The sequence below is a fragment of the Primulina eburnea genome, chromosome 3, assembly GCF_022965805.1.
Source record: "Primulina eburnea isolate SZY01 chromosome 3, ASM2296580v1, whole genome shotgun sequence".
NCBI classification, from domain to species: Eukaryota; Viridiplantae; Streptophyta; class Magnoliopsida; order Lamiales; family Gesneriaceae; genus Primulina; species Primulina eburnea.
This window is the reverse complement of record NC_133103.1, coordinates 4,808,946-4,821,778: the sequence shown is the minus strand read 5'-3', so window position 1 is coordinate 4,821,778 and position 12,833 is coordinate 4,808,946. Positions and strand designations below refer to the sequence as shown.

The following is a 12,833-nucleotide window of genomic DNA, read 5'->3' as shown; positions in this document are numbered from 1 at the left end:
ATCAATCCGACATTCTCCTAAATCCACAACCCAAGCTTATGTACGTACGAAAAAGGGTACTTAATTAATGCAACTTCCATGGCAGACACCTGAGATTGGAGCAAATCCCACTCCATGAATCTCTACATTTACCATCAATATCTCCATCGCAACACTCGCAAACCATTCCAAGATTTGCAAAAACTTTAGAGTAACCTATATCAGTATACATATAATCATCTCACAAAGTTAATAAATATGAGCAAATTGCACCGACCACCCTTTTTTGAAAAGTTTAAAAATACATAAACCCCCTAAAAAAATATTATACTTACTTTGTTGAGGTTGGAATATTGGTGGTGGCCTAGCTTCAACCATATTAGTATTTCCTTGAAATTTAAAGCCGAACAGTGATGTTATTAAAAACATGATCAGCAAGTAAAAAAATGGCCTGAACAAACCCATTGATGGTAATTAATATCGGAGTTACTTTGAAAACAAAAAGAGAGATTTTGTGACGAAATATATGTAATTTCCTATATGGGATTCATGCTTTTGGACTTGGACGTGAAGATATGGTCTTTTCAATTTGCTTTGAAGGAATACTGAACTTCTAGAAATTGATCCTATGTCTATAGTCAAAATATTCCTATTCTTCTAGATGGAAAATAATTAATTCGATCATAAATTACAAGTTATGGTAGGGAATTGAAAATTTATGTCGATATCAGTGGTTACCCACAAAAAATTAAATATCAATATCGAAATCTCTGCTTATATAGCAAAACAAGATTATATATAGCTAGATTCAGCATATTTTTTTTTTGAGTTGACTTTATTTTATCAAATTTCCAAGCAATGTTATTGATAAATCTGTTCAAAATCAATGGTTTTTTTTTTTTTTCTAAAAAAATTCGCCGGCAGTCATTTTAAAATCAATGACATTGTTGTAAGAGTGGGTCTCATGTGAGACCGTCTCACGGATCTTAATATGTGAGACGAGTCAACCCTACCCATATTCACAATAAAAAATAATACTCTTAGCATAAAAAATAATATTTTTTCATGAATAACCCAAATAAGAGATCCGTCTCACAAATACGACCCGTGAGACCGTCTCACACAAGTTTTTGCCTTGTTGTAGTTACTTGTTTTTCTATTCGATCGAGTTAGAATTTTTTTATGGAGCTGTGTATTTCTTCAATTCCTGTGTTTGACATGTACAATTAGAGTCTTAGTTACAGAAAAACAAGTATGAAAATGTAGAGATTGAAATATTTTTATATTTTAAAATAAATAAATAACTTATTTCAAAGTAATAATTTACTTCCTTAAAAAAATATCCAAAATTGGAGTATTATATTTGATTGTGTGGTCTAAGATTGTATTTGGATGAATGGATTTGAAATATATGGATTTCGATTATATTTTTATTTGTAACTAGGGGTGCAAACGAACCGAATCGAGCCGAATAATAGTAAAAAAGTCAGGCTCGAATTCGGCTCGAAATAGGTATATTCGAGTTCGAGCTCGATTCGAAGTTCGATAATTTCAAATATTTGGGCTCGAGCTCGGCTCGAAATGAAGTTCGAGTTCGGCTCGAAATATTCGAATATATTCGTGAACTATTCGAATTATTGCTCGGATATTAAGGTTTGAAAGCTCGAAATGCTCGAAATATTCGAAATGAATATATATATATATAATTATATTATATTAATAAAATATTAAGGCTCGCGAAACAAAATAATTTGGGCTCGAGTTCGGCTCGAAAAAAAGTTCGAACGTGTTCGAGTTCGGCTCAAATTCGATAAGTTCGAATACGAATCGAATATTTATCGAGCCGGCTCGAAAAACTCGCGAACATGTTCGGTTCGTTTGCAGCCCTATTTGTAACAATGAAACACATAATAAAACATTAAATTCATACTTTACTTATTAACATATTAGTTACACAAACATGAAAAGATTTCAAATGCTTACATATAAAAATGGAATGAATGAATTTAGAGATTATGATCTTGTTTTTCTAAAACTAAAAAAAATACATTTAAATATATTTGAAATCCGTGTATTTGAAATCTATAGATCCAAACGGGATCTAAGTTCTTTTTCTTTTTTCCAAAATGCCGTATGAGAAGTACTATTACTGAAAACGATATTAGTTGATTGCGTGGTCTAAGTTCCTTTTCCTATGCGATTTTAGAAATGCACAGAATACTTTGGATTCCATCTTTTTAGCCGATTTCATACTAGTTTAAAACTCAAGACCTATGTTAATCTAAGCTGGTTTCATGAATAGATGGTCAAACACAGACTTTGAAGTCAATTGTACGTAGTAGCATGCATGTATGTCAAACTATCACGAAGAAATTACAGAAGAAATTCCAAGATTCAAGGCCAAATGAATTTATCTCATATTAGGCCTGAGGCGTGGCCAAACTTCTGGGTTTATGCTTCTTCCTCCGCGTCCCCTCGCCCTTCCCATATGGCTGTTTAGGACAAAAAGACAACAATTAGATGTTAATTGTCCTAACATCACACAAGAGTACGTCCTAACATATTTGATCGAACATATAAACGAGTGATGTATTCAAGTGCAAACTGCATGCAGAAGCGATAAGAACTCAAGAATTCAGTCCAATAAGCATTTATTATCTATTTAGGAACAAGATTTAATTAGCTAGCTAACAGATGAGCAGACTAACGTTAGAGTTCGAAGAGGAGGAGGGAGCCAAATTTCTCCCATATATCTTGGATAAGGTTCTGCATATATGCAAAGAAATTCAACACACAGTTTATTTTTTATTTTTTAACAAAACTAGACATGATATCATCATTAAGTTAAAGACAATATATGCACCATCTAGCATGGTTCCAGCTGCAGGACGACCAACGAAACACCATGGATTTGGTAGCCAGGTGAATCTAAATTGCACGCAGTGAGAAAAATTATTAGCAGTATGTAACTTCAATCAAAGAGCATGAAAACAAAAAAGGTATAATGGTATATCAAGATTCACAGACTTATCTAAAATAGATACGGTTGGATTTGAGAGCAAAAATTATCCTACAATCGCGACTATTATAGCTACGACTTACGCTGGAAGTAGTCCGAGACAATGAGGGCATGGATATGGAATCTGGTATCCAAGGCTTGTATTAGTTGTAGTACTGCAAACAAAGTTACCCAAGAAACTCAAAAACCCTCTCCACCGAGGAAAAAAATAAATGCGAATGTCCCCTTAGATTCAAGAAATTAGAACTGTTAAACTGACACAGATTCATGAAAAGATCAATACCTAAAGACCGTGGGTTGACTCGGGGAGTTAGCGGTAGATACTGAAGAACCATTCAATTTACTCAAGAGTTCCTTATTTACATCGGCCACTAACTTGGCCAAATTCTTGAATTGTGAGCCATAACTTGTGCCCCCGTCATTCTCAACATACTCCATAGTACTGGAAACCATGGCCATTCTTTGATTATTACGTATATATACACATACACGCTAAGACGAAAAGAGAAAATTGCACGGCTTACTCGACTTCAAGATGATGGAGTTCTTCGGAATCCCCTTCTTTCAGCGCGTCAACAAACAACTTTTTATTAAGCACAAGACCCTTCATCACCACTCTTTTACAACCTTGTTGAGGATGAGAGTAGACGAAGGCGTAATAGTCTTCGATTTCGTTCCAATTCTCCATCCCAACTTCATCTAGAAACATTTAAATAACATACAAACAATCAAAATCTATAGGTCGATCGGTGAAAATATCCCCACAGTAAATAGTTTTTATTTAGTAAAATTCGTTCATCCTACCCCATCAGGCCCTTGTGCGCGTTTGGATGAGTAGCCTCAATACATTGGAACAAGAAAATAAACGAATTCTCGGGAACAAGTGCAAAAAACAACGCAGACTCGGCGATGTAACATGCAATTTGAAGTCAGTTTCTTGAAATGTAGCGATTGGTAGCTAGTAAAAGTATTACCAGCGACTGGGCAGGAAGAAAGGACGCCGTCCTCGAATGCGGGGAGACCTGTTAAGTGAAGACTATAGCCTGCAGCCATAAAGGCCGCGTGTACCGCAAACGCCGCCTTGTCCTGGCAGTTTCGGAAACTGGGGCGAGCTGCCCGTATAACTAACATAACCGACTGCTTAGTAGCCATGCTTGTGGAATTTGGTCAACTTTTCCAAACATTACGCCTGTGGTGGTTTAATATCGAAGCGACTATCCGAGACTTTGATGGGCCATAAATCGGGGCGAACCTTCAAACGCAATATTTGACCCACTTTTGGGCCATAACAAAATAGTTAGATAATAAAATTTTTTTGTTTGTTTGCAAAGAGTTCATAACAAAATAGTTAGATAGTGTTACATATTATTTTTTTTAGCTAACCTCACATCCATCATTAATTTTAGGCTGTATAAGCTGAGAAGCATGTGTTTTGTTTGTTTGAATAAGGTCCTGTTTGGAACCCTCGTGTTTTTGGACACATAATAATAAAAACAGCATAGAAACAGAAAATAAGTCCGCATTGTTTCTATTTGTTGTTTTTACTTTTACTATTTTTTTTACCATTCATATTAATTTTATAAAAAAAGTATTATCTTCAAACATATTTTAGTTGCTTCATATCCAATGATGTTTCATTTTTTTTACTTTTATTTATTTAGTGATCCATATCAGTATTCTAAAAAGTCTTGCTTAAGCTCTGCTTAAATCTGAAGCTCGACAAGAACGTCCCGCTTCGGAGAAAAGTGGTTAAACTGTAGTTTGATCGAATTAAACGTAATAAGACGTTTAATTAAATGTACTTAAGCACAATTAATCGCATATATTTATTTTTTATTTTGAAGGTATGTCTTTTATTTTAAAATAATAAATTAGGTTTTATAATTTAGATGTTTATTTTTTAATTTTAATTATGATTAAGCATGTTTGATAATGATTGGACAAATATTTAACATTTTTTAATCTGGTATACTTGCAAAAATAAATAAAGATTGCAATTTTTAGATTTTTATGCTTTTATAAATATGGAATTCATGCATCAGACTTAAATTTATCATATTTATGTAGGCAAAAACTTGTGTGAGACGGATCTCTTATTTGGGTCATCCATGAAAAAATATTATTTTTTATGCTAACAGTATTACTTTTTATTGTGAATATCTGTAGTGTTGACTCGTCTAACAGATTATGATCCGTTATACGGTCTCACATGTGACCCACTGTTTTATGTATTATTTTATCTATTTATTGTTCTGAGATAATTACAAGTACACTAAAATAAATCACGCTTAAGCCTGTGTTAATCTCGCTTAAGCTTGAAAAACTTGGAGTTCGATATCCATGTTTCGGGGTGCTTCACGTTTTTTAGAACCTTGATCCATATTCACATAAATTACTTTTGAATATTTTATTTATTCGTATTATCTATTTGAAACTGCGATATGAAAATCTTTATTTATTAATATTTTTAAAGGATATCTTTATTTCTTTGTAATTAGTTGTATATTTTTCAAAATAATTTAGTATGTGGTTATTAAACCAAAGAAGGAAAATTAGAAGCCCATTTATCCAGGACTTAATTTATGTTCCACTTGATGTTCTAAACCGTTTACATTCTGATTTAATAAACCTCGTTTACACTAATTATTAAAAATTAAATACATCAAACATTATTTATAAATAAAATACAATCCGAGCGCATTTATCTACCCTAGATGGGCCAAAAAGCACAATGAAATCATGTTTTTCTTTCTAAAAAATTTCAAAATAATATTTTATGTAGATGTGATGCATCATACATACGAATCCATGAAGACATAGCAGAGATGTCAATCTTCCGTACCACATCGTTGCTCGACCAAGGTTTGTTAGGAGAGTTGAGACTTTTTACGACAAGACCACCACTACCCAAATTTGAACCACACTCTTCTATGTGCTTATGTACGTCTTCTTCGTTTAGAATAAATCACGGGCATAACAATCAATATACAGAACCAGGAATGGGATACTTGGAGTAAGATAATCTGATGATATAGAAACGTCACTTCTCAATTAAATTGCGAACCACATTAATCCAACACAATATAATTTAACTGCATTTCTCGTGCCACAACAATACATAAGAAATACTGTTTATAACCAAAAAGCCAAAAAGAGAGAAGGAAACCAAAAATAAGAGAACATGGTGAGATATTCCCATGTAACAGGAAAAATCTAAGAGAACATGGTGAGATATTCCCATGTAACAGGAAAAATCACTCAGTCAAAGCCTCAGGGTTGAACGAGAGGCCCATCACGCTGGAATTAGCATTACATAATCATATCAGAAGCTTCTCGATGGCATCCTGCGTAAGGCAACATCAATTAACAAAAGCATCAAATTGATGATCTATGATCAAACCAAAAAAAAGTATTGGAGTGACTCACAAACTGCCATCAACTAAAGCAAGTTTTGAAAATATCACATCAATAATCTATGAATAAACAAGAAACAAAATGCTGGAGCCACCCACAAATCACCTTCAATTGCTGTATTTGAGATTTCAACTGGCTTCCTTCGTTGCTCGTCACTGAACAAGCAATAACTGGTCTGGTAACTCCACATGCCCGACCAAGAGCTTGCTTTGATGGAACAAAGACATAAGGCACATTCTGCACTCAAAGGCAAAAGATCAGACAACTTGTTTAGCCTCTGAAATAACCATTCAACATAACCCAAAAATCGAACTTGGAGCAACACTTAAAAGTGTATTTTTTGTACTCAAACAACCCCAAGTAACTCATACCTCATGCTAATTAAGTTTCGAAAGTTTCATGTAGTTAGTTATTTCATTTAAACGATTAAGCAAGACACCTATGTGATGCCTGCAGAATGAAATATTTTTAACTTTGTCCATCAGTATTGACTTCAACTCATTAAAACAGAGCTGCGACCACTTTAAAAGCAAAGCACTGCACTATGATCCTTCAGTTTTAAGGGCGATTGCATGGTTTTGGAAATGATTACTAAGTTTGAGAGATTCTCCACACAAAAGACTAGTCTTTTTGTTCTGCCTCCATACGAGAATGGTAGTTGTCAAATAAACTAGGAAGAGGCCCAATCAGAAAAGTAACCTTATCTTCAGCAAGAAGCGGAAGGTGAAGCAGAATTTCGAGAGGTTCAGTGTCAGCTGCCATAACAACGAACTCGGAAATTCCTCTGTTGAGAGTCTTAGTTGCTGCAAAAATCCATCATCGACATTATATCAATAAACAGAACAATAAAAAACAACGGACAACCGCTTGGGGCATACAGAGTTTCGCGAAAGGTCTTTATGAGACTTAGAAGTTTTTAGATGGATTTAGTGTAAATTTTGGTTCTTTTCCTCCCAATGGCGAAGGCAGTTCGTACTTCAGAAAAGAATTTTTTTGCAGAAAACACAGAAAGTGTGAAAATTTTCACCTTCGTTAGCGCCCTTCTTAAGTTGTTTGTAATTCGCAGCTTGTTGAACGAGGTCCATGATTGTGATGGTCAGCTGGGCATCTGCTAATGGATATGCTTTTGGATTCACAGCTTCTCCAGTCTATACACAAACATGTAACAAATCAATATTTAAGATTTTAAAAAAGTTAACAACGAATATTAAGTAAAGAAGTTAGGACAAAATCAAAATCAAAACTCTGGAAATGTGAGAGAAATCGCAAAGAATTACCATGATTGCTGAGTCTTCCAAAGGGGAGGTTACTGGTAGAAACTGCAGCACCTAAGAAATTAGGGTTTGTGAGGGGCGTAACAAGTGGTTGAAATTATTAGTATTTAAACAGAGAGGAAACTAAATTGAAATAGCGGACTCAAAATTTCAAGAGCCCATTTTAGAAATAGCAATTAGAGCCCAAAATATGAAAATCCAGCATAGCTTAAAGGCCCATATTAAAAATCCAAGCCCAACTCATCTCCAGGTTTCTTTCAGAAGTTTTGTAGTAGTTTACCGGCAAATGTCGATTCGTCATGTCTCTGGCTCGATTTCAACACCGCTGCAATATCTCTCATCGTGTTTTTATGGAATAATGTTGTCCATGTTCGAAAATTATGGAGCTCCTATAATAATAGAGGGTGGAGTGTAACCAACTGAAATTGTTTATGAAGTGGAAAATTAGATTTAAGTTAAAATCATGGCTCCAATTTACCAAAAATATGGATAGCATTTTTCTGCATTATGCTTCAAGAAGAAGTCCTTTTGTAACGTGATTCATGATGCTCCACTGTCTCCATAATAGTCAAGAACCAAAAATAACTTATTCTACGGAGTTCCAAAAAACTTAGAAAATAAAATTTGCGGAATTAGAATTCAAGACATTATGGATCTTTTAAGCAAGAACCAGGCCAATAAATTAAAAATATATATATGATGAAAACCTGCTTATTTTCTTGCTGCAAGATGTCATTTTTACCCATAAAATTGTCGACAATCATCATTTCAATGAAATTTCTGAAAACATTTAGAGTATAAAAGAAGGGGCTACCAGTGTTTCATGTGCATCTGCAGTTACTTACAAGAAGCCGTTTGGAATTTCCTTTGCAGCCATCGAGTTCAGCGAAGTTGAGTTATCTTGGAACAGCGACGAGTTTAATCATATACCTCACAAAAGTGATTCATCAAAACCTGAAAACAGCGGTAAAATGTGTTAAGTATTGGTCTGGTGTAACAACTATGATGCCTTTACTCGGAGGATTTTTAGCCAATGCTTACCTTTGTCGATTTTACACAGTTCTAGCCTCGTCCATTGTCCATCTTCTGGTAACATGTTCTTCTTTTCCTTCTAAAACTGTCGGAGCAAAGTCTTGAAACACCTGATTTTCATTCAAAGAAACCAAACCATATACACTATTGCCACTTTTGATGTAAAAGCAGGGGTTGCTTCTGTTGACGATGTTTCGAATAGTCCCGGATTTGTAGCTATGTGGAACGGGATATTGCCGGAATTCTTTAAGAATCCATAATCTGTTCTTCTTCCTAGCAATATATTTGATCTCGATAGGCACTGGAAGGCATAAGCCAGCATTGGATAGCTTTGGAGCTGACCAGTTCGATGATGATCATCCTGAAGAAAGAAGGAAGAAAATGTCTTTCTTTAATTGGTGGAACATTGTCATTTGTTGTGGTCTCCTATTAGGTGTAACATTGATAGTTTACATCCAAGATCACATGAGATATGCTGCAGCTGATATAATTCTTACAGCTGTTTTGGCTTCCTCTACTGCTATTTTTTGTACACGAAGGCCATTTTATCGTTTTGGAAAGCCGTCTGGAAGTCCCTCTACACCAATGCTGCAAGTACTTGTAGCAGCTCTCGGCAAGAGAAATCTTGCGTATCCATCAGAACCTGATCAACAGTACGAAGTTCCTAAATCAGAAAAGACGCAGACTTCTTTTTCACACCAAAAAGCTCAAGTAAGATATCTTGTTCCAAAATCAATGAATTTAATAAAGGGGGTACGTTACTGAGTATGCATGATCATAATCTTAACCAGGTTTCTCGATAGAGCTGCAATAATTGAAAACGTGTAAAATCCAGCAGAGAGCGAGATAAAACCATGGAGACTCGCAACTGTAACCAAAGTAGAGGAAATGTAGCTCATAGTCAACATGATCCAGATTTGGTTCACTGCTCGTATCTGTGTAGCGCAAGCTGCTACATTCTTCGTCAAACAAGGTACAACATTGAATCGCAAAGTCATACACAATTTTAAGATCCCACCACCCTCGATATATTCGATCAACATGTTAATAAAAAAGTGTCGCTCTCTCATGGATGTGAACCACGTAAAGAATTTTGTTCGTGTCTGGTTTATGATTCTCGCTTTCTTGATTGATCTGATATTGTGTGCAAGTCTTATTGTTTCTTGCTACTGTCCAAAGTGCATTATAGCTACCAGCATCCGGCGGATTTCTTATCGATAACCGTGGTAATCTGTAAGAGGGATCTCCAAGAATTTCCCCATTCGAAAATTCAACAGGGCTTCATCAAACATATCCTTGCATCCGTAATTTCAGTCGCTGGGATCTACCACTTCGAACCCAGGAGGATGGCACACATGTTGGTTCCGGTGCATAAACACATGGCGTTCATCCCACACAGGCCTCTTACGTTACAAGGTTGTATAAGAGCTTGCCATGTCACATCCCACAAGCCAGTAGAATGAGTCAAGCTATAAACTCTTAAATTCCGATCATAATACATTGTCAGCCTCCTTTTTACTCCATTACCCACGTCAGAAGCATTGAACTGTGGATCACTTGACAAAAACGTGTTCATATCATCTAAAACAGCGTCTTCTGCTTCCGTTGTAGTTAGTTTTACCATTTGCGTAAATAGTATTGTCAGGATTTTGGCCAATATTACAATTACACTTGAATTTACTAAGAGTAGCATCTTGGCATAATGGTAAGAATGACTCTTTAAGATTTTCATGGTCTTGACTTTAAATCTCCGTCGTGTGTATATTTAATATGGATATGACTCATTTCTTATTTTATATAAAAAAGAATAAATTTATAGACCGTTTGGATTGAAAAATTATAGAAGAAAACTTTTTTTTTTCCTAAAATATATATTTATAATTTTATATATGATTTTACATATGATCCCATCAATAATATAATAGCGAGACCTACCCTACAAACAAACACGCCAAATTAAATTTCTCGCACCATAAAATTTAGAGTTCTCTTACAAGTTAAAATGTTGTTTTCAACACTTTTCGTGAGAGTATAATCCAAGAAAGCACTCGATAAAATACGAAAAATATCAGCATAATCCCGACATTAATCCACCTCATATCCGTGTCCAGTTCTCTACTCTTCAACACATCTCTGCCTGTGAGCAAACAATCCAACTGATCTCGATTCCCTGTCCCGATGTTTGTCAAGAAACACATGTTTCTTTTACTCCAATACTCATTAACAATCAGAGAATCCAAAGGGTAACGATAAAGGGAAACATAGTACATAAACAGCCAATACTTTGGAATGAACTCTTTGGGAATAAAATATCCAGAAAACAGAAAAAATGCACCAAGAACGGTGCCGATTAAAGAATTACCAGATATAAAATCCGGCGAAACAACACTTAGAAACAGCACAAGAGAGCTTGCCATCAGAACAATAAGCCAAACGGTGAACGTGAAAAAGGCGAAAGCAGAAGCAGAAGGATTCAATCCCACAATCCAGTACAAGGGAACAGAAAACAGAATTGCAACTAAGAACAAAAAAGGGGAGAAAACTATTGTGTTGGCTATCAAGTATGATGAGATTTTGTAAGCACCCCGGGATGCTTCTTTCATTAAAACATGCTTCTCTTGAAGGTAAATGGGTAAAGCTTCTATTGTGGAAGAAAGGAGAAAGCTGAGACTAAATGCGAAAAGGCCCAATATTTCTGCGACCCCTCCCCCTTCATTTTTCCTCACTTTTATATACACACTGCCCAAGCCAAATCCCCCTACAAGCGCTTGCATTGTGCGTGCCAACAGCAGTTGCTTTGTTCGGTAAATGATCTTCCAAAACCTAAGACAGAGGGTCGATATTTCTAACCACCACGAAAAAAGAGACTCAGAGACAGTTTGTTCATTGGATAGTTTTAGTTGCAGCGCTGAAAAAATGGGACGTTGTACAACCCTCTCTACTTGAGATGGAAGATGTTTTGAGCATGATTCCTCGAGATTGGAGATGATTTCCATGGAGAATTCGAGAGGGTTTATCTGTGGTGGGATTTTGTATCCTAATCGTGTAATGGCTTGTTCAAGTGACTTAAGGGAGCCGTTATGCACGACAGAACCATGAGAAAGAATCAAGAAATTAGGAATGAATTGCAAAATCCTGTAGCTTGGTTGATGAATGGCCAAGATTATGGTTCTTTGTTTGAACCTAGCCATCGAAGAAAGCAGCTCAATTACTTGAAGTGCAGCGCTGCTGTCGAGCCCTGAAGTCGGCTCATCCAGCAGTAATACAGGTGGATCATGGATCATGTCCACTCCAATGGACACTCTTTTCCTCTCCCCACCTGAAATCCCTCTATTTTCTTCATCTCCAACAAAACTATCTGCAACGTGCATCAGCCCCAGTTCTTCCATTAGGCCAACGACCCTCTCATTTCTCATTTGGACACTCATTTCTTTGAGCCTAAACTTGGCGCTGAAAACAAGTGTTTCTTTGACCGTGAGAAGAGGAAGCAGAGTATCCTCTTGTGCTACAAATCCAAATATTTTTCTCAGCTGAACTTGGCTCGTTATCGCATGATCGTTGAGTGTAATGCTCTTGGGATCAAAATCAATGTTGTTCACTCTGCCTGAAACTATTCTTAATAGTGTAGACTTACCAGTGCCACTGGGGCCGACAATGGCTAGGATTTCAGAGCTTCTAGCTGTGAAAGAGACAGATTTAAGGATATGGAGAGTCTTCTCCTTCCTCACACTGTGAAACAGAATACTAGAAATTGATGCATCTCTTGTTATAGCGTAGGATAGATTGGTTACATTGAGTGTGTAGGCCATCGTGGGCTGGAGGTGGTGTAGTGGGGAGTGGTTACAGGAGGAAGATTGACTTGCGGACTCTCCTGGAGATTCAGATGTTGAGAAGAGTACCACAGAGTCATCTTCAAGGCTCGAGGTTGTTGCTTGAAAGCATGCCGCCATTTTCAGTGCTGTCAAGGTTTTGGATACTGTCGGTCTACTTGATGGGAGTCTGGATATATAAGAAAGAAGCGGTTGAACTAACCTGCTAATCGATCAAAAAGCTTCCTTTTATGGGTGAACAAGAAAAAGTAGGCTTTTTAGCAAACTTAGGTGAGACAAAAGGAA

At 36.1% G+C, this 12,833-nt stretch overlaps 3 protein-coding genes and 1 pseudogene across 4 annotated transcripts; 1 reads left to right on the top strand and 3 right to left on the bottom strand.

Moving 5' to 3' along the window:
* Positions 1–2,267: 2,267 nt before the first annotated feature.
* Positions 2,268–4,150, bottom strand: LOC140828064 (probable proteasome inhibitor). The gene is made up of 7 exons (XM_073191034.1): positions 3,973–4,150; positions 3,523–3,697; positions 3,282–3,440; positions 3,082–3,153; positions 2,843–2,907; positions 2,688–2,745; positions 2,268–2,471 (listed from the first exon to the last, which is right to left on the bottom strand). Exons 1-7 carry the CDS (start codon positions 4,148–4,150, stop codon positions 2,390–2,392), a joined length of 789 nt encoding a protein of 262 aa, XP_073047135.1. The 3' UTR covers positions 2,268–2,389.
* A 1,875-nt stretch (positions 4,151–6,025) lies between these two features.
* Positions 6,026–7,832, bottom strand: LOC140825592 (uncharacterized). 2 transcript variants are annotated; one of them, XR_012116712.1, is made up of 6 exons: positions 7,690–7,832; positions 7,440–7,560; positions 7,112–7,215; positions 6,518–6,649; positions 6,255–6,342; positions 6,026–6,212 (listed from the first exon to the last, which is right to left on the bottom strand). XR_012116712.1 is itself a non-coding variant. In XM_073187466.1 (5 exons), the coding sequence occupies exons 1-5, from the start codon at positions 7,690–7,692 to the stop codon at positions 6,316–6,318; spliced, it is 387 nt and encodes a 128-aa protein (XP_073043567.1). In that variant the 5' UTR covers positions 7,693–7,832; the 3' UTR covers positions 6,026–6,315. The 2 variants fall into 2 exon arrangements, 1 of the variants encoding a protein (XP_073043567.1); XM_073187466.1 differs by having other exon boundaries at positions 6,026–6,342.
* On the top strand, positions 7,691–10,055 carry LOC140828669 (protein NRT1/ PTR FAMILY 5.6-like; annotated as a pseudogene).
* A 632-nt stretch (positions 10,056–10,687) lies between these two features.
* Positions 10,688–12,801, bottom strand: LOC140828063 (ABC transporter G family member 23-like). The gene has a single exon (XM_073191033.1). It carries the CDS (start codon positions 12,666–12,668, stop codon positions 10,716–10,718), a length of 1,953 nt encoding a protein of 650 aa, XP_073047134.1. The 5' UTR covers positions 12,669–12,801; the 3' UTR covers positions 10,688–10,715.
* Positions 12,802–12,833: the final 32 nt, after the last annotated feature.

Excerpts from the sequence above, each read along its gene's own strand:
- LOC140828064 (XM_073191034.1), bottom strand. The coding sequence starts at position 4,150 with ATGGCTACTAAGCAGTCGGTTATGTTAGTTATACGGGCAGCTCGCCCC. Across the intron at positions 3,698-3,972 it reads TTCTTCCTGCCCAGTCGCTG|ATGAAGTTGGGATGGAGAAT; the intron begins GTAATACTTTTA and ends AAATGTTTCTAG. Across the intron at positions 2,746-2,842 it reads AGCTGGAACCATGCTAGATG|AACCTTATCCAAGATATATG; the intron begins GTGCATATATTG and ends GCATATATGCAG.
- LOC140825592 (XM_073187466.1), bottom strand. Across the intron at positions 6,650-7,111 it reads CGCTTCTTGCTGAAGATAAG|AATGTGCCTTATGTCTTTGT; the intron begins GTTACTTTTCTG and ends CTTTGAGTGCAG. Across the intron at positions 6,343-6,517 it reads CTCAAATACAGCAATTGAAG|GATGCCATCGAGAAGCTTCT; the intron begins GTGATTTGTGGG and ends TGCCTTACGCAG.
- LOC140828063 (XM_073191033.1), bottom strand. The coding sequence starts at position 12,668 with ATGGCGGCATGCTTTCAAGCAACAACCTCGAGCCTTGAAGATGACTCT.